Source organism: Beta vulgaris, chromosome 3 (genome assembly GCF_026745355.1).
Source record: "Beta vulgaris subsp. vulgaris cultivar EL10 chromosome 3, EL10.2, whole genome shotgun sequence".
Lineage (NCBI taxonomy): Eukaryota > Viridiplantae > Streptophyta > Magnoliopsida > Caryophyllales > Amaranthaceae > Beta > Beta vulgaris.
In genome coordinates, this window is record NC_079204.1 from 6205170 (window position 1) to 6228928 (window position 23759).

General features: G+C 37.0%; 3 protein-coding genes across 14 annotated transcripts; 2 read left to right on the forward strand and 1 right to left on the reverse strand.

Annotated features, from left to right (window-relative positions):
• Positions 1-761: 761 nt before the first annotated feature.
• LOC104888382 (uncharacterized) lies at positions 762-6264 on the forward strand. Of its 8 annotated transcripts, none has more exons than XM_048640930.1 (7): positions 793-954; positions 1212-1249; positions 3724-3818; positions 4403-4514; positions 5214-5287; positions 5395-5521; positions 5653-6264. In XM_048640930.1, the coding sequence occupies exons 5-7, from the start codon at positions 5226-5228 to the stop codon at positions 5932-5934; spliced, it is 471 nt and encodes a 156-aa protein (XP_048496887.1). In that variant the 5' UTR covers positions 793-954; positions 1212-1249; positions 3724-3818; positions 4403-4514; positions 5214-5225; the 3' UTR covers positions 5935-6264. The 8 variants fall into 8 exon arrangements, 7 of the variants coding, with proteins under 7 accessions (XP_048496884.1, XP_048496887.1, XP_057249515.1 ...); XM_057393532.1 differs by lacking the exon at positions 4403-4514 and adding an exon at positions 2734-2974 and having other exon boundaries at positions 794-954; XM_048640928.2 differs by lacking the exon at positions 4403-4514 and having other exon boundaries at positions 794-954.
• On the reverse strand, positions 5384-14327 carry LOC104888383 (DUF21 domain-containing protein At4g14240). 5 transcript variants are annotated; one of them, XR_007272415.2, is made up of 15 exons: positions 13880-14327; positions 13113-13189; positions 12622-12705; positions 12281-12394; positions 10879-10962; positions 10674-10745; positions 10198-10265; positions 9997-10084; positions 9751-9824; positions 9121-9496; positions 8897-8943; positions 8644-8725; positions 7122-7284; positions 6958-7023; positions 5384-6862 (listed from the first exon to the last, which is right to left on the reverse strand). XR_007272415.2 is itself a non-coding variant. In XM_019248537.3 (13 exons), the coding sequence occupies exons 1-13, from the start codon at positions 14121-14123 to the stop codon at positions 7246-7248; spliced, it is 1449 nt and encodes a 482-aa protein (XP_019104082.2). In that variant the 5' UTR covers positions 14124-14327; the 3' UTR covers positions 5384-7245. The 5 variants fall into 5 exon arrangements, 2 of the variants coding, with proteins under 2 accessions (XP_019104082.2, XP_010671640.2); XR_007272414.2 differs by having other exon boundaries at positions 5384-7023; XR_007272413.2 differs by having other exon boundaries at positions 6958-7284.
• Positions 14328-16695: 2368 nt separating this feature from the next.
• Positions 16696-23422, forward strand: LOC104888385 (uncharacterized). The gene is made up of 6 exons (XM_010673339.4): positions 16696-17231; positions 17745-17971; positions 19391-19501; positions 19956-20111; positions 20921-21162; positions 22733-23422. Exons 1-6 carry the CDS (start codon positions 16921-16923, stop codon positions 23054-23056), a joined length of 1371 nt encoding a protein of 456 aa, XP_010671641.2. The 5' UTR covers positions 16696-16920; the 3' UTR covers positions 23057-23422.
• The last annotated feature ends 337 nt before the right edge of the window (positions 23423-23759 follow it).

A 23759-nucleotide genomic window follows, 5' to 3' on the forward strand; every position in this document is an offset into this window, starting at 1 on the left:
CTTCTCCTAAAAACATCAAAGGACATAAAGGCTTAATTTCATGCTGCTAGAGTGAAGATTTCAACTCATTGAACTCTCTTATGGACATTGATTTACCTGTTGAATGAGTTGTGTCATAGTGAATATATATATATGATGCAAACAGATGACATCCCCTCATAAGAAGCTAAGTCTTTTTCATTTGTTTGATGATATAAAAGATTTACAGTTCTGATGATATCTTATCACATGCAACAGAGGTGGTTTATGGGTGAGGGTGGTGGTTTTTCGAGGTTGGTCGTGGGTAATGGGTGGGTGGGGGTGGTGGAAGATTATTTGGCAGGTGTGGTTTGGCAGTGACTATGGTTTTTCCAGGGTAGGGGTGGTTTTCCGGAATTGCGGGTGGTAGTCCGGCAGGTGTGGTTGGCGGTGACGGTGGTGGAGGTGTGGCAATTCGGTGGTTAGAGTGGAGGGGTGATGGTGGGTGGTGTTGGTGTGGGGTCAAACAATGGTGGGTGGTAAAGGAGGTGGTCAATGGTTGGTCAATGATAGGTCAATGGTTGGTCAAGGAAAGGGTAAGTGAAACCTTAGGGGAGGGTGGGGAACGGATGTAGAGGACTTTGGGGTAAGGATGGGGTAAAAGGAATGATAAAATAACACAAACAAACATCAAGTAAGGGAATTAGCTTACTTGATTCCCTTACCCTTTCTTAAATACCTTAAACCAAACGCCCCCTAAGGTTATTCCGCTTTGTCATAGTCCAAGCAAAGCAAAACTTGGCCTAATAATATAGATTTGGTTTGGGATCGAATCCCACTGGAAACTCTTTTTGGGGTTAGGTTTCCTTACCTTCCCATTTCTCCATGAAGTTTTGACTGTAAACCTATAGTACATACTTATAAGCGAGAGAGACGAAAAGATCGTCGGCACTTCAGACTCTTCAATCACCGAACTCAATTCATGCTTATATCACGGTATCTCTCTTTCCTCCTTTAACTTGAATGATTTACGGTTTATCATTGTATCATATTCTACGTTGAATTGATTTTTTTTATAAAAAATTTATCTAGGGTTTGAGGTTTATTGGTTGTGATTTGAATTATCGGTTAATCGAGTTTGATTAGCTTTCTTGTTTATCGTGATTGTAATTGTAATTCTTTTAGAAATTATATCTACGTTTTGTTTAGGGTTTTGTCGATATCATATGTAATTAAATTACTTTTTTTTGTAGGGGATGTAATTAAATTACTTTGCTGAAGCTCATTCCAGGTTCTTTTTTTTTTTTTTTTCTATTCCTTAAATGAACTTACTCGTTTAGACGATATTTTGTTGCTATCTTTTATGTTTCTTGCGATTTACAAGATGTAGTTCATGTGATTATCTTGCGATTGATTTTATGCGGTTGTTATTGTTTGTTTCATGAATTCAACTTACTTTTTCTTTATTTCATGTTTTTAGGGGAAATTTTACATGTTAAACTTAGGGTTTTTCTACGTTATACCCTTGTATTTTTTCAATTTCTACGTTGTACCCCAAGCTTTTCAAAATTCCACACAGTACCCTTAAACTTACCTTTTTCAACGAACAATGCCCCTACCACTGATTATACATCATTAATTTCGTCTATTTTTTATATTCTGGTAGAACGAATCTAATTAGTGAATAACCTTCTAAAGGTTAAACTATGTATAAGTTAAATTGGTTCCAATAAATTTAAAAAAATAAATGAAATTAATGACATATAATCAGCAGTTTGGGCATCGTGCATTAAACAAGGTTAGCTTGAGGGTACCATGTAGAATTTTTTGAAAGTTGGGGTAAAACATAGAAATTGAAGAAATACAAGGGTATAACGTAGAAAAACCCTTAAACTTATGATTCGAAATTCTTGGTATAACTTCTTAATTCATGCTTGTTTCATGAAACTTAATGATAAGGATATTTAGGTTACAATTTGTAGATGCACATATCCTCATGCGATTGTTCATCTGTTCTTGTTTGTTTCATCAAATCAATTTTTGACGTCCTGTTGCTGGAAATCTGGAATGAAAGACCTGTTATGCCTGGGCCCATGGTGGCCGCCCTCTTGAGTCCTTCACTAACTCAGGGACGGGCCTGAATAAAATAGTGACTTTAGAGAGTATGCACAGGAACAGAATAGAGGGTAAAGAAAGAATTCTAGTTCTGAAGTCTATGATATATAAGAAAGCTTGTAGTATAGTAGTAGACTGTAGACAAAGACAGTAATGACTTGTTGAGTTCGAGATAAAATTTTGGTGGTATTCTTTTGATATATGAGATAAGTTCAATTACTAGTTGGCTATGCCTATGGGTAATGATACATCTGTGTATGGGAAGATAAGTGTTATTTGGCTGACATGATAAAGTTCTTGGATTTTGTACTTGTTGGGCACTACCAAAGTGTTGGGTTGTTTGATTGATAAAATAGAAGGAATGAGAAGTTATAATCTATATAGGGAGAGTAGGAGGTTCTAACTTCAACTAGAAGTTAGGAAGTTCGCTTGCCTAGAACCACTGAGTTTACTAGAGTTCTACGCTCTAAACCAAAAATTTTTGGGCGCTTCTTGGGCAGTGCTTGCACCCAAGTGTACAACATCTAAGTTTCTGCATTTGACCTGCTGGAATGAAACTTTGGATCTTTTGTCAATTGTCAATAGGTGCTTTAGATATCTTCTGTCTGTCTTCCTATGCTGCACGATGCCTGCTATGCTAATGTTTTATTTGCAGTGCAGTTGCAGACTGTGGAAGCTTACTAGAGCTGGAGAATTGAGAGAGTTGTTGAAGAAGGGGGATAGTATGGAGAAGTAGAAAGTACTGTAGAATTGAGTGAATTGGAAAAGAATGGGAATGCCTTCTCTCCAATACTTTGCAATAGATTGTAAATCTGGTTGGGCAGGCAGTCTCCTGAGATGAAAAATGAGAACTTGAGTTACCATTTCTACTGTTTTAAAATTTTGATTAGGTGTTCTTAAGGTAAATTCAATTGTTTTGGAGTTAGCTCTTTTGAGATTCATGTTCATGTGACACCCAAGAATCCAAGCTGGGTTTAAAAAACACTAAAACAGTTCTAAGGATTAATGAGCAGAATCCAATGTGACCCATGTTTCTTAGACTCCATTTGGAACCAACCGGATTCCTTGACTTCTTTTTCATTATTTATGGCTGATTTCTTCCTTGTCTATATGTGTGAACCCGACAATTCGTGGTCCTCTTTGAGTTGTTTTTTGAAAGGTCTGTCTCTTTGTTTACTAAGGGGCCTAATAAGGGCATAGTGGACTAGAGTTTCCCAGCACATTATTTAGGATTATTTGGTTTCTTACCTCAGTACAGGCGTGTGCTGCAGCAGTGGGAGGGTATACTTGAGTCTCTAAGACTAATTTATGAATTCACTGTTTCATATCCGTCAATTATCTCGAAATTCTTGCAGACTGCGAACCAGATACCGATGTCGTCATTGATATGATTATTATCGCTTGACTGATGTAGGGACTGAGTGGTAACCAAGAGCGTTTATGTAATAATTATGACTTTGTGAGTGCCAGAAATAACTTTCAAAAGCTATGCTATCGCCACATTAGTAATTATGGTGGGATGGCTTATGTTTTATTGAGACTTTCTCCATATGCATATGCTTGAATATCTCTATTTTTCTTTATCTTTCTCCTCATCCTTGCTTTCCTCTTGCTTGATTGCATCACTGAATTTGGTTGGTTCAAATACAGTTAATGAGAGATTGTGCTGCTGTGGCTCAATATTTGTTGCTGAATTTGTGGGTACTTTGGCTTGACTGGCATCAGATTTCATGTCCAAGAGTATGGTAATGAATTTTCCATGTTTTTACATGCGAGATATGTTTATATAGCTCTGTGTATTTTGTGTGTACACATCTTTCTTGTTCACTTTAGTTGAATTGACTTATATAGAGGTGGACCACTGTAGAACAACTGGGAGGTTGAATGCTGTTATTGGTTCTACTGTCATACATATTTGCTTTAGAATCTCTATCATATTCTTGCTGTAGATCATAGGAATCATCAGTTCTTTCCCTTAGAGTCACTTAAGGAATTCAGAGTAGAACTTCACATTTGGAGGTTCCAAGGTTTTCATTCATCTATTTCGTGAAAATTTACATCTTAGTAATCTTTTGTGTCTATCAAAAACCCTACTGTTAAGTTCGAAAATTACTTTCACGAAAGTATTTTCATACTTTTAAAGAGTATATTAAGATTTGAGATGGAATTATAAGAACTAATTATCATCATTTGATCTTGGATATCGAGAAGTCTACTGGGAACAATTTTATAGGAGATTTAGAGAGAAGTAATAAATATTGCTGTTTATTTAGGTATTAGTTTCTCCTACCTGAGTAAATGTTTTGCTTTGAATTTAATCCTATGACAGAGGATAGTGCAGAGCTCCGAGAGTAAAAAGCAATGAAAGGGACAAGAGAACTCTTTTTAATCCTCAACGTCTGAAATCTGCAAGTTAGACCACCTTCTTCTGCAACGGAGAGGTCTTATTATATTATCATAGCATGACAATTTAGTATGTTTAAGTTTTACTTGTGTATTGATTTAAAATTATATAACAGATAAATAAAATACCTATGGAGTCAGCAACTCAGCATACTGGAATATCATTAAGGTTCTTTAATAATTTTTTTTCATGACCTTTGGGGTCCAGGTTTCATTGCCATTTTTGATGTGGTACTTGAGTCTTGAACTCTTGAGTCGCGTCAAAGCGGTTATACAGAGGTGTCTTTGTTGGTTGTTCCTTATTGTTTTCTGACTAAGTTGAGTAAGGCTTGGTGATCCTATGTATCTGTTTAGACTCCTGTTTTTCATTGGGTACTACATCCATTCCATAAAGTTCTTAGTGTAGCTCCAAAAACCAATAAAAAGAGGGGAGAGAGCATGCAAGTTGGTCATTTATTATTTTTCAAATGGGTGAGAGAGTGTGCAAGTGGGTACTTTGTTTTTTTAAGAGGAGAGAGAATGTGGCTGTGAGAGTGTAAAAAGTAGTGGATCCATATGGTGGGGCAAATAGCTAATAGAATAATATATTTGTTTTGCGGGAAATGGAATAGAGTAGAAATGTAAAGAACTTTGCGGACACCGTTAAATCGAAAGTGGGAAGAACTTTATGGAACGGAGGGAGTATATGTTAGTTGAATATGGTGACGAAATCATTTTTTTTGTGTTTCGATGCACAGAATTATGATGGTATGAGCGATGAGACCTTTGACCGAAGGATTTACGTCGGTAACATTGATCATAGGATTTCTGAGTAAGTGTGTGTCATACTATTATGCATCAAAAAAGTTATATTTTCATCTTCCAATCTTTACCCTTGTGACATGCTCCTTTTTCTTTTTTCCCCCCCTTTCAATTAAGGGCCATTCTTCTGAAGATGTTCTCCCCATTTGGGAAGATTGAATCCGAGGACTTCTTATTGCACACTCGGGGACCAAAACGAGGGGAACCACGTGGCTTTGCTTTTGTTCAGTACAGCACAAAAGAGGTAAGCTGCCTATATACTGGAGCCCGTCTTGCAGCTGTAATTTCTCTTTTTTTTTTTTTTTTTTTGGTGGCCTGCCGCAGGAACAAAAGAAGAAACAATTTCTTACTTTATTTATTGAAGTGAGCATGCAGGAAGCTGGACTAGCCAAGGAGAAGATGCATGGGAGGTTGGCTTGTGGACGGCCTTTGGTTATACGCCTTGCTAGCGAGAAATCTGCTGCTGAAGTGGTAGGGAATTCATCTAAGAGTGGTCGAGCTGTGAGCAGATCAACTCATTCAGGCAGTGCTTCTGGTTCTGGACAAATGAGTCGAAGTGCAAAAATAGCTGCTATAAAGAACAAATTGAAGGTATTGGAAGAAGATGGCAGTAGTAGAGCAAAGAAGCAGAAGCAGGTTGAGCGCATTTCATCATAGTTATATAAGATTCGGTTGCTTTTCTTCGCCATCCATCTGTTAATTAGAGCCATGACATAAATTAGATGTTCGGTTAGTGACTATGACAGTGTTTTTGCACCTTGCTATTACTTTGGGTGAATACACAATCGTTTGGTCTTCTGTTACTTGCCTTGTATCATATGGCAAGCTTGTATAATTTGCATGTATGAAATTCAGTGGGAATATCTGTTAGATAGATACTAGATCTAACCCCCTATTTAGAAACGTAAAAAACTTATTGTAACAAATTCTGAAATGGTAGTCATTTTAAAATTATATATTGAAGGTAACAACTCTATTATTCAATAATCTAAATACTTGCTAAACCTGAATGACTTGTGATGAGAGTGATGTTTTTTTTTTCCCACAAGGTTTATGATAAGAGTGACACTTGCTAAACATGAACGATATATGATATGATTATTGATGTACATGCTGCATCTCAAGAACTAGTAGTTTTTACAATATATGATTCATGGGGGCATTAGTGCATAACTGAAATGGATTATACTGAAGTTTGATCCATTTGAAGAGTTGGAAGTTTTAGGGCATGTTCCGAAGACATTAAGGCTGTGTCCTACATCTGTTTTTGTTGAGAAGTGAACCCTTTAGACATGATCTTAAGATGGACTTCTGCATCTAGTGGACCGTTGTTTTCCCACAAGAACGAATACGCGCGCGCGCACACACACATATATATATATTATATGTATTTGACATAAGCGGAAATTACATAGAAGTAGAAAACTAGATAAAGTGTTAGTACATTGCTTAACCACTCTATGCTTCTGCAACTAATTGTGTGAGTTCCTTTACATACGATGCGCCATTGAAAAGTAACAGACACAGTCGTAATTTCAAAAATTGTCCAACAGCAACAGAGCTGGATATGTTGTCTTGCTTCTCCCTGTAAGAGTACAACAAGGTTAGAAAGCATCAACAAATTGCAAGTTGAGAGGACATCAAACGAGCCCATCTTAAGGCATGCAAGCAAGCTAGAACCTATGTTTGAAGTGCAAGTTGAGAGAGGCCAAAATCTCCCCCGCCTCTATGTTGTTGCATGGGAGTCTGATCAAGAAGCCAAAAAATACCCTATTCTTTGAGAATGTTTTGTCCAAGATCCATCAATTTGGATATATGAATGGGATAACCATGTCTATTTTTACCAAGGTTGGCGAGATGGAAACCAGAAGGAGAGTATCAACCACCCATCACCAACATTGGCTGGCGAACACCACAGCGTTTCGTTGGAGTTAGCCCATAATGCCTGAATGTATGTCTCTTTTGAAATCAAGTAAAGTCAGGACCATCTTTAACAATGCCCTGTTGCTGGACAATCAAATCTCTACTATCAGTATCAGTCTATCACAATTCACAGACCACAATATGAACCAACAGGCTATATGTATGTTGTATCCATAACAAAAGTTGAATTCCATATAATCTCCCTGGCTAAGTGGCTAGAGGAACAACTAAACAACCATTCAGAAATTGACCAGGGCATCTAACATCATTCCATCATTCCAGTATCAGTTTTTCAACTCTCATACGAAAACCATAGTGCGACAAAAGAGATCAGGTTATAGATCAAAACAAATTACAGAAGTTGATTTCCATTGCAAGAATCAGTAACATAATGGTCCCTGTAGTTTTATAACGACAACCAAGAAGGGGGGATAATACAGTCTCTTATTGGAAAATTTAATTGCCATATACTACTATGTGAAAGGATCAGAAATGAATGACGCAAAGTCCATTGTTTCATCTCTTGTCATGGACAGGCTCGAATCATTTTGTTGAAGAAGCAACACCGTCACTGGGCTTCTTTGCACTTTGTCCATGCTTACTAAGGCCTCCCTGACTCTGAGCAATATCATAAAAAAAAAAGAGATAAGGGGCCGTCCGCTATTTTTGCTATTTTCAAGCCATAATATGTTGTAGGGATTTTCCAATGTGTTCCACATATACCAAATGCAATATTTAGAGTCCCCTTTAGGATTTATCATTTCCTTAATTTGTATTTCTATAAACTTGTAGCTTAACATGTGCCCATAGGCACACATTAGACAAACCGCAAAAGGATATCGACTTTCAAATCTTAACTCCTAGTAAAATGCTTCAGTTTAAAAGGTTCAGCTATAATGAATACAGAATTTAGCAGCTATTAATTCTATCTAGCAACAAAAAATTAAAAGACATAAACCAATCACGAACAGCTCGTCCTACTCAACACATAGCTATATTTGAGAAATGAAGATAACCATCTCTACACGAAATATCTAACATCCAAGAAACTTGATAATAGGTCTATAGTATATCCATGCTTAATGGACAGAAGTAAAAGAAAAAATTACAATATGTGGAACGAATAAGAGAGGGTGGGATTTCCTCAGAAACTATTCACAAGAACATTCACGAGTTTCTAAGAAAAACAAGGATATGCATAAAATAGCATATCAGATTGACCGAACAAGCTGATACATAAGGATTCCAACTTGCATGACAACCATTAGAGTACCAAGTGGATTTTGAGAATTTTTAGTCTTAAACTCCAATTCCGACCTTTATGTCAATTGTAACAGATACCTGGGCTTATCTTTCCCACAATTTGTGTGTCACAGTATCACCCAAGAATCAGCAGCTAGGAAAACAAAAAACAGTGACACTTATATAATGTTGGATACTTACTAGAGTCTTCTGGCTAGTTAACCTCCGATAAGATGGTGTACGCGCAACTGAAGAAGCAGCTGCAACTGCAGCAACACGTATTCTGCATGAAGGGAGTATATAGTGAGTGTCAATATTTATTGACCATATCAGTCAGAAGTAATTGAATCATCCGTCTTTTCCGGTTCATTTTTATTTTATATGAAACCAGAGGAATGTTTCTACATAGATAATTATTTTCCGTCCAACTAAACAAAGCATTAATGATGAATACCTCTTATGAACATCAATATATTCATCTGTTTCATCTACAATCTCCTCCTGTATTAGCAAAGAGAAGAAGACCACACGAAGATAGTAATTATGATAGATTCGGTGATAATGGGCGAAAGAAACAAGACAGTCTCTCATCCAAGTGACAGAATGGAGTATGTTAAACATAACATGAGACCAAGTCTTAATCTAATACCCCTTTGAGTTGAATGATAATATAGCTACCTGCAAAAGCTCTTCAAATACATCTTCAAGGGTAATGATGCCAATAACCTCTCGCTCATCAATGTCCTCTACAGAATACGGTGTAGATATGGGAAGAACATTATCCTGTTGTGAAATTTGCTTATTGGTCACGTTTCCTTCTTTTGAGATGTTTTCAATGTCTAGAACACTTTCGGAATTGTCATTGACTTTGGACAATAACGGAGTAGCTAAATCGCACTTGATATCACTGACTGCTGACTGATGAGATTTTCCAACATCAACAGTTGGTAAAATTTTAGTACTCTTCGATTTTGCCTTCAGCACAGCTGCCATATGACTCTGACCTTTCTGGAATTCATTCAGTATATCATACAAAGGCATGTCTGCTGGAACCCTGGAAAAAAGTGCCCGGGGGAGTGTTGTTGATTCAGAAAGAAAAAGGCTATATGGAAGATTCTTTGGGTCGTTACGAAACAATAGAGAAGGACATTTAAGTATTTCCACTTGCATGGACCCCACCTCATCTCCTTATTCTCGTTTCTTAACAAACCGTTAGCTATTTAGTCATACTCATTTGGGAAGTACAAGCCCTACTATATACTTCTATATGTATATGGATAGACAAGACAGACAGATTCTAAAGCATACCTTGGAATTTTTCGTATGGAAACTGCACTTATAGGAGTCTCACTTTCAGATCGTACTGTTAGAAGAGTTTTTATCTGGTGATGCAAAAGAGTAAACCAAACTCCTTTAAGCAAGCTAATTCTAGAATCTAGAGCATTAGAACCAGTAATGCAAAAGCTATTATAAGAATTTGATAAGTAGAGCAACATAATAGGAGTTATACAAAAGCAAGCTCAGGAGTCAGGCCTATGAGGTTCTAACACCCACCAAAAGAAGTCCGATAATATTTTTTGGATTTCCAGAATAAACAGGTACGCGGCTATGCCCACGAGCTAGGATCTTTCCCATTGCTTCCCTACAACAAATTGAAATGAAAGCCCAAACCAACAAATAAGCACAGCTGAAGGTGGCAGCAATGGCCAAATTTATCTCCAAGTTCAGTACATAAAAAGAAAACAAAACAGATACCAGTCCAATTTTGAGTCCACATCCAACACAAAAGTTGACTCAATAGGCGTCATTGCCTCCTGAGCCGTCTGTTCACCCAGATAAGGAAGCAGCATTAATAATAGTTAGATCAATAATATAGCCAACTAATTGCAGGCTAGCCACCAAATAATTATCTCCAGAACAAATTTCTTTCTTTTTTTTTTTGGAAAAAAGAGTTAAAGATTTAGGTGTCTGACCTGCATTGATGGCTCTAACTTGAACCAAAAACTTAAAAAGGATGACAAAGCTAAAAGCCTAAAACATATGTTGTTCTGTCAGCAGCGGAGAAGGCTATATCTACGCAGTGGGTAATCCACCCCCTAGAGAGTAGAGAATTAGAGATGGACAAATAGTTCTTCTTTGTCTATTGCTGAGTCAGATTATGCTATGCACTAATGTCCATCTCTAGTGGATGTTTGACCCACTGGGTAGACATTTTTTCCGTCAGCAGCTACCTTTTCCGTCAAATCTAATGCTCCACTAATAATTGTTGTCTCATCAAGGGTAAGTTCACCTCCCTTTCCAGCCTATAAGACAATTAAAATTCTGTTAGTTTGATATTGAAGCATGAGCATTCACTGTTAAAAAGAATTGTTGATATGTATGTTGTAATCTAATCCAAAATGTTCTTTGAAATTCTTTTAATAGAGAAGTGGTTACCTCTTGACCATGAATGGAGACAAGTGCTTTTAGCTGAGCTCTCCGGAAGAGTACTTCACTATGTCCTAATAACCAGTCCAATACCTGGAATACCAGAATTGCTTAATTGACAGCAACAGTTGCAGAGCACAAAAAGTTCATAATGAGTAATTTGATAAGCAAGAATTTGCAGTTTGTCATTTTAGCAACTAGCAGCATCCCATGTGGTATCATGATAAGTTAAAACATATTTACCTAAATCACTAAACCCTCCGCAAAGGCACAAACTGTGACCGGGAAAGATAAATTGCACACAGGTGGTATAATTTCGGGCTAGATTAATCAAAACTAGGTAGCAACTTGCATTTCTATACCCCCCCCCCCCGCACCTACGAACTAGGTAACACGGGTTGAACTAGCAGTAGCCAGTAGCAGTATCACCTTCAAATCTCCAAATTCTGTATGGAAAAATTTGAGTCTTAAATATATCCCTTCCCACGTACATTGGCTTGGAGTAACAACACGATTAGTCTCTTTAAGAGACCAAAGAGCTAAAATAAGAATGCCCTAGTCACTTCGTAGCCTAACTTGAAAAAGTCGCATGTCTTTTTTTCTCAGTCCGAGAAGTGCAGTTTTTACCTTAACCGCGACAAAGGGGGTACTATGCTGGGGTAGTGACCAGTAACTAGAGTGAACTAGTGAAGTCCCAACATGGTAGCCATACTGGACGGTGCAGCTGGATTACGTCCTTTTAAAAGGAGAGCCAATGCTCATTGGGTATATTGTTTTGACTTTGCTTCACACCCAAAAGACACGGGAGACATATGAAGATTAGAAAGCTCCATGATGAAAGAATAAAGATAGAAAAAACTCCTTGAGTTAACAGTTAACTGATCAAAACGGAACTCTTTTCAATCACCTATAGTTTGTCTAAGTAGGGGAATTGGGAGAAGAAAGGAAGAGAAGGGAAATAAAGTAATTCATTTTCCCATGAGGGAAGGGAAGGGAAGGGAAGGGAAGGGAAGGAAAGAGAAGAGAATCGGAATGGTTAATTTTCCTTTTGAAAGATTTGGAAGAAACAAAAGCGCTCACCCTTCCCTCCCCTATCTTTCCCTCCATGATTGCTATAATAACAAGTAGTTAGTTCTTTTCTACAGGGAAATATTGTGCACTATATATGAGCAATAAAATTATGAGTGTAACCAGTCCGTATCTCAACAATAGACTCGGAACAAAATATCACCATTGTGGCAGCATATCTCTTAAAGAAACCATAGTTACTTTATTTATTGCTAGACTAAAAAGATTGCACATGGAATATTGGAACATAAAAGTATCGTAACCATTCATGCACATCCCACAGTCATAGCCATTGCGTTACCTAGCACCAAAGAAGCCCAAAATAAAATTAATAGATACTCACCTTTGCAATAGGATAAGAAATTGGGTAGGTAACTATCATCAATATGCGGACAAGCCATATGAAATTTGCACCAACCGCAAGGCCATATCTAGTGCATATCGATTGGGGAATAACCTGAAAATTCAGAGAAGCCAAAAGTTATTGTGAGTGGCAGAGTGTAATCATTGACGCGTTCAGTGTAGCCTTGGTGTAAAGTGTGCTCATGATACACCTAAAGGAACAAATGAGTAAGAGAAGAGTCTTTGAGTATAATGCACACAAGACAATCCAAAATGTAAGAAAGTATCAGTATCAAGCCGGACAGAAAAAAAAATAAATCAAAAGAAACAGTAGATACAAACCTCCCCAAAAGCTAGGACCAAAGTTACAGAGAGAACAATAGCTATATACTGATTGAAAAGCTTGTCCAGATATATAGGAAGTGCCTGCCAGGTGAAGATCAAACAGAGTAGTCATACAAGAGCCAAATGATAGCATAATTAATTTGAATTTTGAAACGAATACAGCTCTTGGTTTCTAAAAAATGCATAACACAAAACCAGAGAAAGGTGCCAAATTGCCAACGAGACGGACATAAGTTCATACATTATCCATTTTATTCCTTACATCCTCTTCCTCTAAATCTCAACTTATCCTCTTCAAACACTCTCAGTTTACCATCCATCTCTAACTTTTGTTGCGAGCAATCAAACAAGCAATACAAATTTACAACGCAAATACTTCTGGTCAGACCAATCATGGCCTTATTCACTATAGCTTTATAGCCTTGAAGCTAACCAGCAAAGAATGTTAACCAAACAAATACTCTAAGATTGTAAAGTATTAAACTTACCTCCATGGCGACTGCATTGCATAGAAGCAATGTCACAAGAAGTTGGTGCTGCTTTTGAACAACAGGGAGGATAGAAGCTGGGATAGACATGACAAAATTACCTCAACTTAGTTGATCCAACAAGAACTAGATTTTAGTTACCAAAAACACCACCAACTAACAAAGTAAACTAAAATCGTCAATATTTGATAGGAGTACCACAAGTCCACAATCCACAATATGAATTGCTGAAATAAAAAAAGGACCCATTTTTAAATATAAACGAGATACAAAGAAAAGTTAGGACACCCTTCTCCGAGATGGACCTGAATTCAAACAATCCAACTTTATTATTTGGTAGAAAGGACCTCAACTCGTATCCTGATCCTGTATGGGACACCCTCACTCGAGGAGTTTCTAATCTAACACCAATGTAAGGTGAAACTCTTACAAGTTACAACCTTTTCCCATATCACAAAACATAGGATAGCAAAATAAACAAAATCCAATCTAGAGACCACATTATGAACATTGACATATCAATTTTGAACTCAAACAACAATCAAAAGGGATGATCAAAAAATACCCATCAACCTAATTTGTTCAAGATGCCATAAAATTTTCCCTAGCTAATTTCTTCACAACACAAGACATGATCTTAAGAAGAAAGGATTATAGTAAAGTTAGTTGAAAATTAGATAAGAAAGAAAAAAAAAAATCATGATCTCACTCATATACGTTTACAACAAATCTATCCCTCAAAATAAGAAAAAAAGTTTACAACAAACCTGCTTGTTTTTTCTCATCTTGAGTTCCACTACGCTTGAGAATCTCTAAGTCAACAAGACTAAGAGACATCAAACCAAGAGTTAAACCAGACATTAAACCAGCAAAAACAACGAGAAATCCGCAAAGACCGGCGTAAATGAACCATAATGATGTACCAAAATCAATTTCTGATCCTAATCTATCTGTTGTGAGTGTGTTCTTCAATGTTAGCCACACTAAGACCGCCGCATTAACTACCTTCATCTCTCTCTACTCTGATGAACCTCGTATCTTTGTTTGCTGCGGAGAATATTTATGTGATTTCAGCATGTTATGCTTAACTTATTTTCAAGATGGATTTCACAATCTTTGACTTTTGTTTGTTAGAAGTAAGTATCATTTAGCTCATCCTTGTTTGTCTTCTAGTTATCTCCCTCTTTCCTTTTTGGTGGAGATGGTAATGTGGTCAAAAGTAGTGTGGTCATGCGATATCTTAACCATACAGATTGTTGTGTCATTACTCATTTGCTTTGCTTTTAACACATAGGCAACCATGACCTCTCTCATTTTTCTCAGTTGGGATAATGGTTCGATTCTTGTCTCTTATAATACGGAATTCTCAACTTCTCTTACTTGTAAGGATATGTCTCTTATCCTGTCAAAAAAAAAAAAAAAAAAAAATGTCTCTTATCTTGTAAATGAATAAATTAATCGTCAATTGTTCTTTCCGTTCTCATAATATAATGCTTACATTTCATTTTGGGTATCCCAAAATATTATGCCTACTTTATTTTTTATTAATTTGTTTTGACTAAATTATCCTCAATTTTTACACAAAATTTTCAAAATATTCTTACCTTTTTTTCAAAATATGTCCTATTTATTGTTTTTCTACCATTTTAAGGAAACATTTGTTGTTTTTTGATTTTTTAAAAGAAAAAAGAAATTAAAGGAAGTAGTTGCAAGACAAAAGTTCCATTAAATATATTTTGTTGAGAATCTACTACTCCATCCAATCTCCTTAATTTTCATGAAAAGAAAGAAGTAAGCACTGTATTATGGAACAAAGTGAGTATGTATTTATGTTTAATAATATATGCAATCTTAGAGGTTACATACATGCATTTAATACATTCTTTTAAGATATCAAGGCTGACTTAGTGATTTAAGAGCATTAATAATAAAACGCTATCAGCTAATTGTCTGCCTAATCACTATCTTTCAATATATTAACGCCCACAAGTAGATATTTGATTTATAAATAAAAAGTGTCTCCAATACTTAAACATGGTTGATTTTATAAATTTCTATATACAAATAAGGGTTCTTATAAATATTCAATGTCACTTTTTTGGGGGGAAAAGTTGGTGAAACACGCTAATGGATGCAACTATTTCTTTTTTTCAGAATTACAATTTTACTTTTTGAGAAAAAGTAAGATTTAACACACACATATAGGGGTTGATTTTCTCAAACACATATATAGGAATTGGTTTATAAATAACAAGTGTATTTATACATAAACAATGGTTTTAAAATTACAAGATTATCCCTGATAGTGATGGTAGTCAGGCTAACCACTAGTTGACAGTGTCTTATCACTTCTCAGTCCTTAATTAATAGTTTGAGGTCTTCTACACATCTCTCTGATAGAGGTTCGATTTTCACCTTTTATAAAAAATATTTCCAATTATGAGTTTAGTCTAGCTTATTCTTTCCTCATTTTTAACTCTTGATAAACAATCCTTTCTATCATTTATAGTATATAGTTTTAAGAAAACACCAAAACTCACTTATTTGGAATTGGAAAAATTGATTTTATCAGTCCCAACTATGAGCGTCCTGACAAAAACAGTTTCAACTATTGTTTTTTATTGTTCAGTCCCAACTTTAGAGGGTATTTTACAATACCAGTCCCAGCAGGTTTCTAACCTGCTCTAGCAGGTAAACTTGCCAAAAAAAATTCCCTTTTTGTTCTATCTTCTTCTTCTTCTTTCCTCTCTCCTCTTTTCACTGCACCCCAACCCCCTAACAACCCCAGCCCCCACCCACCACCCCACCACCAACCCCGGCCCACCACCCCACCACCAACCCCGACCCCACCAGCCCCACCAGCACCCTCCCCCGAAACCACCAACACCAGCCCATCGCTCCCTCCCCCGCAGCCACCACCCCTCCCCCACCCCCTGCATGCAACTGTCGCACCCCCTCCCCTTCCCCACCCCCCGCAGCCCCCTCCCCTTCCCCTGCCATTGCCGCAGCACCCCCCTACCCCCGTTCCCCACCCCCCGCAGCCCCCTCCCCTTCTTATGCAACCGCCGCATAACCCCCCTCCCCTTCCCCCGCAAATGCCGCTAACCCCCTCCCCTTCCCCCGCAAACGCCGCTAAACCCCCTCCCCTTCCATTCCCCCGCAAACACCCTCTGAAATGCCAAAAAAATCCGACTATGCGCGAAGGACGGGAGGGAGGGGTTGCGCGTCTGCGGGAAAGGGAGGGCGGCGCGAGTGCAGGGAAGGGGAGGAGGAAGCGACTGGCGGGGAATGGGAGGGGGCGGCGCGACTGGCGGGAGGGGGAGGGCTGGGTGGTGGGGATTTTGTTGGGTGGTGGTTAGGGAGAGAGAGAGGGGTTAGAACAGGGAGGGGAGTGGCAAGGGAGGGGAAGGGAGGAAGGAAGAAAATGATGAGTTAAAGCAGTAAAAAAAAAAAGTAAAAATTGTTGAAAAAAAATTGACCTCTTCAACCGGTTACTGGTTAACCTGGACCGTTATTGTAAAATACCCTCAAAAGTTGGGACTGAACAATAATAAATTAAAGTTGGGACTGTGTTTATCAGGGCGCCCATAGTTAGGACTGATTAAATCAATTTTTCCTTTGGAATTTCATAATAAAATATAAAAAAACTCAAAAAAATATGATGAAAAATCTGAAAAAAAAGGGACAAAAAAAATAAGAAATGCTTCACAAATTTCCTAAAAAAGGAAAAACTCATAGTTCATCATAGTTGTTTTAGTCTACTTTTCCATTCTCCAACATTTCTCTCTCGGCCGAGCTTCTGCCGGCAATGCTGTTGAACTTTCCGTCGGCGGTCTCTTCACCGCCGCGTACATCGCACTATACATCGCCGGCGGCAAGTCTCCGGTATCGAATTCCATGCTTCCGCAACAAATTGTCGACATCAAACTCCGAATTCCACGGAAATCAGCGCATTCTCAATCACAATAATCTCGTGAATTTCTCCGCAATTTCGAAGAAGACGAGTTCGTTCAAACCTTTGATCACTGTGAGATCGTCGTTGTCATCGCCGATCATATCTCCTAATGATTCATGGGGAATGTGGACTGCTCTTTTTTCCTTCGCTGCGTTTGGTTTCTGGTTTGTTTACTCTCTTTCTCTCTCCTCTTTCTTTTTGGTGGTTTTTGCAGTAAATTGAATTTTCAAGTGTAGATTGAACACTGTATTTGCTTTAAAGTTCAAAGTCACACTGTGTATCAAGAGTATGGATAAGTAAGATTGTGTGAGATTTGTGCATTAAGTTTGCGGAATTGAGGAATAGTTCAAGTAATTTTCATTAGATTTACGCTTTCATGCTTCCTCTACTAGTTCTTAGGAGTCTAATTGAAATTTATTAGGGATGGAAGGAGTAATAAGAACCTTATACGTTAGATTTATAACTTTTGTGAAGATATTGTGAGAAATATACTCGTTTGCATTCATTCTTGAGAAGCATGGGAGCATCATAATGAAGCAGCAATTAGCATAGCCATGGGATGATCAAGTACCAAAATTATGTTTGAAGACAAAAGTTATATTTTGTGTCGGCCATTGGATGTAGTGTTAATTGTTAGCGATGCGATTGCCTTATTGTAAGTGTTCTTGTGGTTCCAGGTCAGAGAAGACGAAGATAGGGAGCGCACTGAGTGGTCCATTAGTTGCTACACTAGTAGGGCTTGCTGCAAGTAACTTGGGGCTTATTGCTTCTAAAGCAAAAGCATATTCTGTTGTCAACGAGTTTCTGCTCCCTTTGGCTGTTCCCTTGCTGTTATTTAGAGCAGATATACGCCACGTTATACAATCCACTGGCAAATTGCTTTTGGCGTTCTTGATTGGATCAGGTAGCACTCTTTAATTGTACAAATAGTTACTCTCAAATCTCAATAGAATGTATTATGGCAATCCATATCTTGTAGATACTGGACAATGATGACTTATTTCGTCTTATTACGAAGATTGTGATGTTTAATCTTTGAAATCTTATATCTTTTACCTAGTAAAGTGGAGCATGCTTTACGTTAAGCTTGTCCTTTTGCGCAGCCGTTTTCATGACTCAGGAAGAATATCTATCATTCTTTCAGTAAAGTGGAACATTGGGGGCAATTAGCACATATACCTATAGCATGCCCTTGTTACACAACTGCTTTCAGGACTTGAGAAGAATTAATGAGTCTACTTGTTGCCTAAGATTTGGTTGAGCGTTTAAGTTTGTCTAATTGGAATTATTAGGTAGTTTCCAAATATTTATTTGGGTAAATGCAAATGCGTTGCAGTTGAGAATTGTAAGTTGAGGAACGAAAAGCATGGGCAGAAGCTCTCAGCCAAGCAAAGGGAAAAGGTTACTGGGAGGTGGAATTAGGTTCCTGCAACAAGAGGACACTGCAGTAAGTAATAAGCTTGAGGATGTCATCATACATATTATGAAATGTTCCTTTTCATAAGTTGTTTCCATAATAGCTCAATATGGCTGTTTATTTATTTTTGGTCAGACTTAATTTAATGTAGGAAATTCATTATAGTTAGGCCTTTCTTTAAGATCTCTTTTTGATATTTGCTCAAGATCTAGGATGAAAGGACGATCATGGCTTTTCCATGGACATTTGGGCTTGTAACTGTTCACTCTAATTCATCTGGGAAAATACTATTTCTCCGGCAGTTTATCAAGGACATTGGACTTAGTTATAGCTTTATAAGTCGGAATACTCTTGGTTGTGTTACATGTTGGGTCGAAGTACTCTTGGTTGGGCTCAAGTTCCCTTTGCTTAACATTCACATCTACTCTACCTCTCCAGAAAAAAAACGAAGATACTGAAAGAAAAAAGGAAAAAAAGAAAAGAGCTCTAGTTACCAATTTCTCTTATCTTATTTTAGGAAAAATGGAGGGAACTAGTTTGTGAGCCATATTTAGTGTTTCAAGCACACTAAAATAGTAAAATGCTAGTGCTAATGGAAGAAACAGTCTTAAAAGGTAGTTGTTCTAGAATTTAAAATTTTAGAGTCAAGTGTTTGTTAAAGTGATATATAAAAGGTAGCTGTCCATACTTTTTCCTGCAATAAACAAAGTGAATACCTCTCACAAAATTTAACTAGAGAATTGAATCCACCGTGAGAAAAATCTGTTATATTTCTTTTGCAAATTCTAGGAACTTTTTCGTATATATGTTGCTCTTGTAGACTCTCTGTTTTCTTTTAAATTATATCAGGAATTAGTTTAAGGATGTTTATTTTCATCAGTCTAAGTTCTCATTCGTTATATGTAGTTGCAACCACTGTTGGAACTGCAGTGGCTTTCTTTTTGGTGCCAATGCGATCTCTTGGTGGAGATGCATGGAAGATAGCTGCAGCTCTCATGGGTAGACATATTGGTGGAGGTAATGAACTTGCTACTTTAGCGGCATTGGCTACCATAACTTTTTAGTGATGTTTTGATTGAAAACATTCTCTTGCACCTGCATGTTTAATGACCTTTTCTAGGTGATGTGTTGTGATTTCACAATATAAAATAGATTTGGAGTTTTGTACCTTGTTTCACCATTCCTCTTAACTTTTAAAACTGTGTTAGTTGGTTGGGTTAAGAAGGTTACATGGTTTTCACTTTTCAATCTGTAACTGGCAGTACAATGCTTTGAAGACGGAAGATCCTATTGTCTCAATGCACATTTAACATTCCTTGTTTGCTATGATCATCATGCTAGAAATTTTCTGTCATTTACTTTCCTTTCATGAGTTTTTTTATATATTTGAATCTGGTAGCTGTTTTTGTTAAATCTTTTGTCCTAAAGCTGTGTATCATAGCTCACACGACCTCCTTTGGAATGGATACAGCTGTCAACTACGTTGCCATCGCGGAAGCTCTTGAGATCTCTCCTTCTGTGCTAACAGCTGGACTTGCTGCTGATAATGTCCTATGTGCTGTATATTTTACCACACTGTTTGCATTAGCTGCTAGAATACCTCCAGAAGCTGAAGCATCAACTGGCGGTATGATCTAGAACAACTTATCATATTTCTTTTTTTGGGTAAATGATATGGAAACAAGCAAATAGTTCTCTCTGTCTCAGGATGAAAACCTAGTGGGCTAGTGCTAGTTCAACATGAAGAAAGGGAAAATAAAAGGAAAACATAAAATTGGGAAGAGAATAACAAGTAACAACTATAAAAGCCCGTGATTAAACGAAAAGTCTGCGTTTGATGCCTTTTCCTCATGTGTTCATTGAAAACTAAGGCTCCGTTTGATAGGGCGTAAAATGTTTTCCTGTAAAACTGTTTTCCTCTATTTTCAATTTTACATTGTTTGGTTGGCAAAGGAGTGTAAAACCATTTTCCTTTGGAGAAAAATTACTCTCCTCTCAGTACCTCCTTACTATCCCTTTCATTTTCCTTTCATTTCATCATTTTTCGTACATTGAACCAAACAACGAAAAACTAATTTTGGAATTGTGTTTTCCATTGTAAATTTTTTTCCATGAAAATCATTTTACACTGAAACTATATTACGCCCTACCAAACGGAGCCTAAGAGTTTGCTTTTCTGATTGCAGGTTTTGCATTTCATCACTTTCTTTTGGTTGGGGGGGAGGATTCTATGGTGTTCTTCTTTTCTTCTTTTATGAGGGAAATATATTTCTGAAATTAGTTTCACGTAGTGAAGATACCGAGACTTTCAAATTCTCCCCTTCTCTTGAACAAGGGGAAGCACCCTTTCTGTTTCATATCTTATTCTTATTTTGAAATCATTATATGTATAGTTTTCATGAACTTTTTGCCTAAGTGAAACTGCTCACTGAACAGATGATATGATGGACATGAGATCTGGTGCTGGTGACAAACTCCCTGTTTTACATTCTGCAATTGCTGTAGCGGTGTCATTCCTAATATGCAAAGCTGGGAGTTCTCTTACTAACTATTACCAAATTCAGGGTGGTTTGCTTCCTGCAATAACAATAATTGTGGTCCTCTTGGCAACTGTGTTCCCTGGACAATTTAGTCAGCTAGCGCCTTCTGGAGAAGTTATGGCTATGATTCTGATGCAGGTATTACGTTTCTGATTTATTTGATAATTTAAAATGTGGTATTGTTTTCTAGATGTGCACTCTGTCTGGAACTTGTTATTTGAGAAGGTAATGATTTTGGTATTTTAAGTTTCTGAAGAAGGTAGTGCCTGCATATAGCATTCCAGTTCTTGCTTCATAAGCTATACAAGAAGCTTTGTCATGAAGTCAAGCTGGATACATGTGTAATATGTTGATGTGTGATACTCCATCCATGTCACGAAATATCAGTGTTGTTTGAGGAGCTTCTTTGTTAAAAAAAATTGATATTTTCAAAATAGTAACAAGAGTCTTAAATTTTAGAGAAGTTTCTAACGGCAAACTTTTTTACTAAACTATTTCTCTATCGTTGTTTAAAATAATTAATTTCAGGGTATAGTGGTATACATTTAAAGTGCCACTAACCACTTCTTAAACTATTATGTATGGTACTCTGGATACTATGTTACCTAGACTCGGCTAGGAGTGTTGGGTAAATGTATGGGTATGGATCCAAGTATCTGGTATAGTGGTATGACACCGCCAAAAAATCAGTACGCAGGGACTGTCCGAAATTTGGACATGAGTATGGGTATGCAAAATTAAAATTATAAAATTTAATAATTAATCCGCTAATTTACTTTTTTTTAACAAATACCTTAATTTATTGGTATGCCTCTCCTCTCCCTTAGTTTCCCTTGTTTATTTTGTTTATTTTCTTGCATCTTTCCATAAAATTAAAACATTTTTGTATACAAAGTGCACAACAGTACAAGTATTGCTGTCATTCATGTGGCTCGTTCTGTAATTTAATTAGATATATATTGCAGACTTGCAGTCCTTCCCTCACATTAGATTCTAACTAATTTTCAGAATTTCTATATAAGTTCAGGCTAGTTAAGTCCAGGTAATTAAGTTTAATAAAAATACTTTCACGATTTGGAAAAGTCTGAAAGTTTTTAAGCTCAGATAAGTTTTACAACATAGGCCCAATATATAGCTGATAACCTCCAATAAATAATGTTACAGAGGATAGCTTTCTAGTTCCATATATGTGACATAACAAAAAGTCTTGTGTGAGACTGTCTCACGCAAGACATGACTGAGACGAGTATCAGTTTAAGTCTGACATTAATCAGTTCAAGTCTGACATTAATCAGTTTAAGCCGGACATATCAGTTTATATCCCATAAACTGATAACAGGACCTCGTCTTAGTCATAATCTACTATTCCTCTGTTCAAAATAAATGCAACACTTCTTTCAAGAAGCTCTCACATAAAATAAAGAATTATTACATTTATTTTGGAATGGAGGAAGTAGTATATGGCATGGTAAACAATTTTCATAACAGAAAACACTTATGGCTACATTCATATGCTTATAGTATACAACAAGTTTTTACTACAACTTGCACAAAATTTCTGGCTTATGATGTTTGTGGGTTGTGTACGTTGAGATTAAATAGAAAACTACGAAAAGCTAGACAATGCTTCTGATGAATCCAACACCACTAGTTCGGTATTTCCAGGTATAGATGACATATATTTATTTAACCCTTGCTCTAAATGCAGCTTTTCTTCGCTGTGGTGGGAGCAAGTGGGAACATTTGGAGTGTCATTAGCAATGCGCCTAGTATATTCTTATTTTGCCTCATCCAAATATCTGTCCATCTTGCTCTGATTCTTGGATTGGGCAAACTGTTTGGCTTTGACTTGAAGCTGTTGCTAATAGCCTCGAATGCCAATGTTGGGGGTCCCACGACTGCCTGTGGAATGGCAACTTCAAAAGGGTGGCATTCTGTGGTAGTTCCTGGTATTCTTGCTGGAATTTTTGGTATCGCCATTGCAACTTTCTTAGGTTATGGATTTGGTACTATGGTTCTCCAAAAGATGTGACAAGCTCTTCAGATCCTTGGTAATACAAAAGTTGTCGTAACATCGACTCATGTAAGAAGTGGGGAGGAGTCATCGCAAGGGCTTGTGTTGTAACCTGATGCTCGTTTTTTCATCAATCTCCTCTTGGGAAGCATAACATTCTGCTGGTCTCATTTCAATGCTCATACTGACAGTGATTTATGTATGCATCTGTTGGTTAGTCACCCTGAAAAGATTACCTTGGCCTTTGACGTTTCTAAACGAAGCTTGGATTAATATGTGCTAGTTCTAGACAATAGCAATATTTTTCATTTCTAGATTTGTTATGAACGTATAATATGGTTTACGAATTACAATGCTCTTCTTGAGATATTTCAAATTCATATACTTCTCCCGTTCTAAAATAAATTATACACTTATCATTTTAAACCTTTCAAAATAAGTGAAACGTTACTTTATTTGATATTCACTTCTATCCCTTTTATCATCATATGTGTTCTTCAATTTTTGTTTCTCTCTATTTCTCTTCTATCTAAATCTCTGTGTCAAGGCCTTACAATTTAAATTATTAGGATTATTCTAAATATTAGGATTTTTTGATGAAATTTAATTATTAGGATTGTTCTAAATATTAGGATTTTTTGCAGCTGAAATTATAAGGATTTGTGAGCAATATAATAAGGTACTCCTTCTGTTTTTTTTTATCATTCTCACTTTCCTGTGC

What these genes read in the sequence shown, in the direction of transcription:
- LOC104888382 (XM_010673336.3), top strand. Translation starts at nt 5,175, where the DNA reads ATGGTGACGAAATCATTTTTTTTGTGTTTCGATGCACAGAATTATGAT. An exon ending in ATTGATCATAGGATTTCTGA is followed by an intron (nt 5,288 to 5,394) that starts GTAAGTGTGTGT and finishes CTTTCAATTAAG; the next exon opens with GGCCATTCTTCTGAAGATGT. An exon ending in TTCAGTACAGCACAAAAGAG is followed by an intron (nt 5,522 to 5,652) that starts GTAAGCTGCCTA and finishes GTGAGCATGCAG; the next exon opens with GAAGCTGGACTAGCCAAGGA.
- LOC104888383 (XM_010673338.4), bottom strand. Translation starts at nt 14,123, where the DNA reads ATGAAGGTAGTTAATGCGGCGGTCTTAGTGTGGCTAACATTGAAGAAC. An exon ending in TGGTCCTAGCTTTTGGGGAG is followed by an intron (nt 12,395 to 12,621) that starts GTTTGTATCTAC and finishes CTGAATTTTCAG; the next exon opens with GTTATTCCCCAATCGATATG. An exon ending in TTTCTTATCCTATTGCAAAG is followed by an intron (nt 10,963 to 12,280) that starts GTGAGTATCTAT and finishes CTGGTATTCCAG; the next exon opens with GTATTGGACTGGTTATTAGG.
- LOC104888385 (XM_010673339.4), top strand. Translation starts at nt 16,921, where the DNA reads ATGCTGTTGAACTTTCCGTCGGCGGTCTCTTCACCGCCGCGTACATCG. An exon ending in AGCTGAAGCATCAACTGGCG is followed by an intron (nt 20,112 to 20,920) that starts GTATGATCTAGA and finishes CTCACTGAACAG; the next exon opens with ATGATATGATGGACATGAGA. An exon ending in TGGCTATGATTCTGATGCAG is followed by an intron (nt 21,163 to 22,732) that starts GTATTACGTTTC and finishes CTCTAAATGCAG; the next exon opens with CTTTTCTTCGCTGTGGTGGG.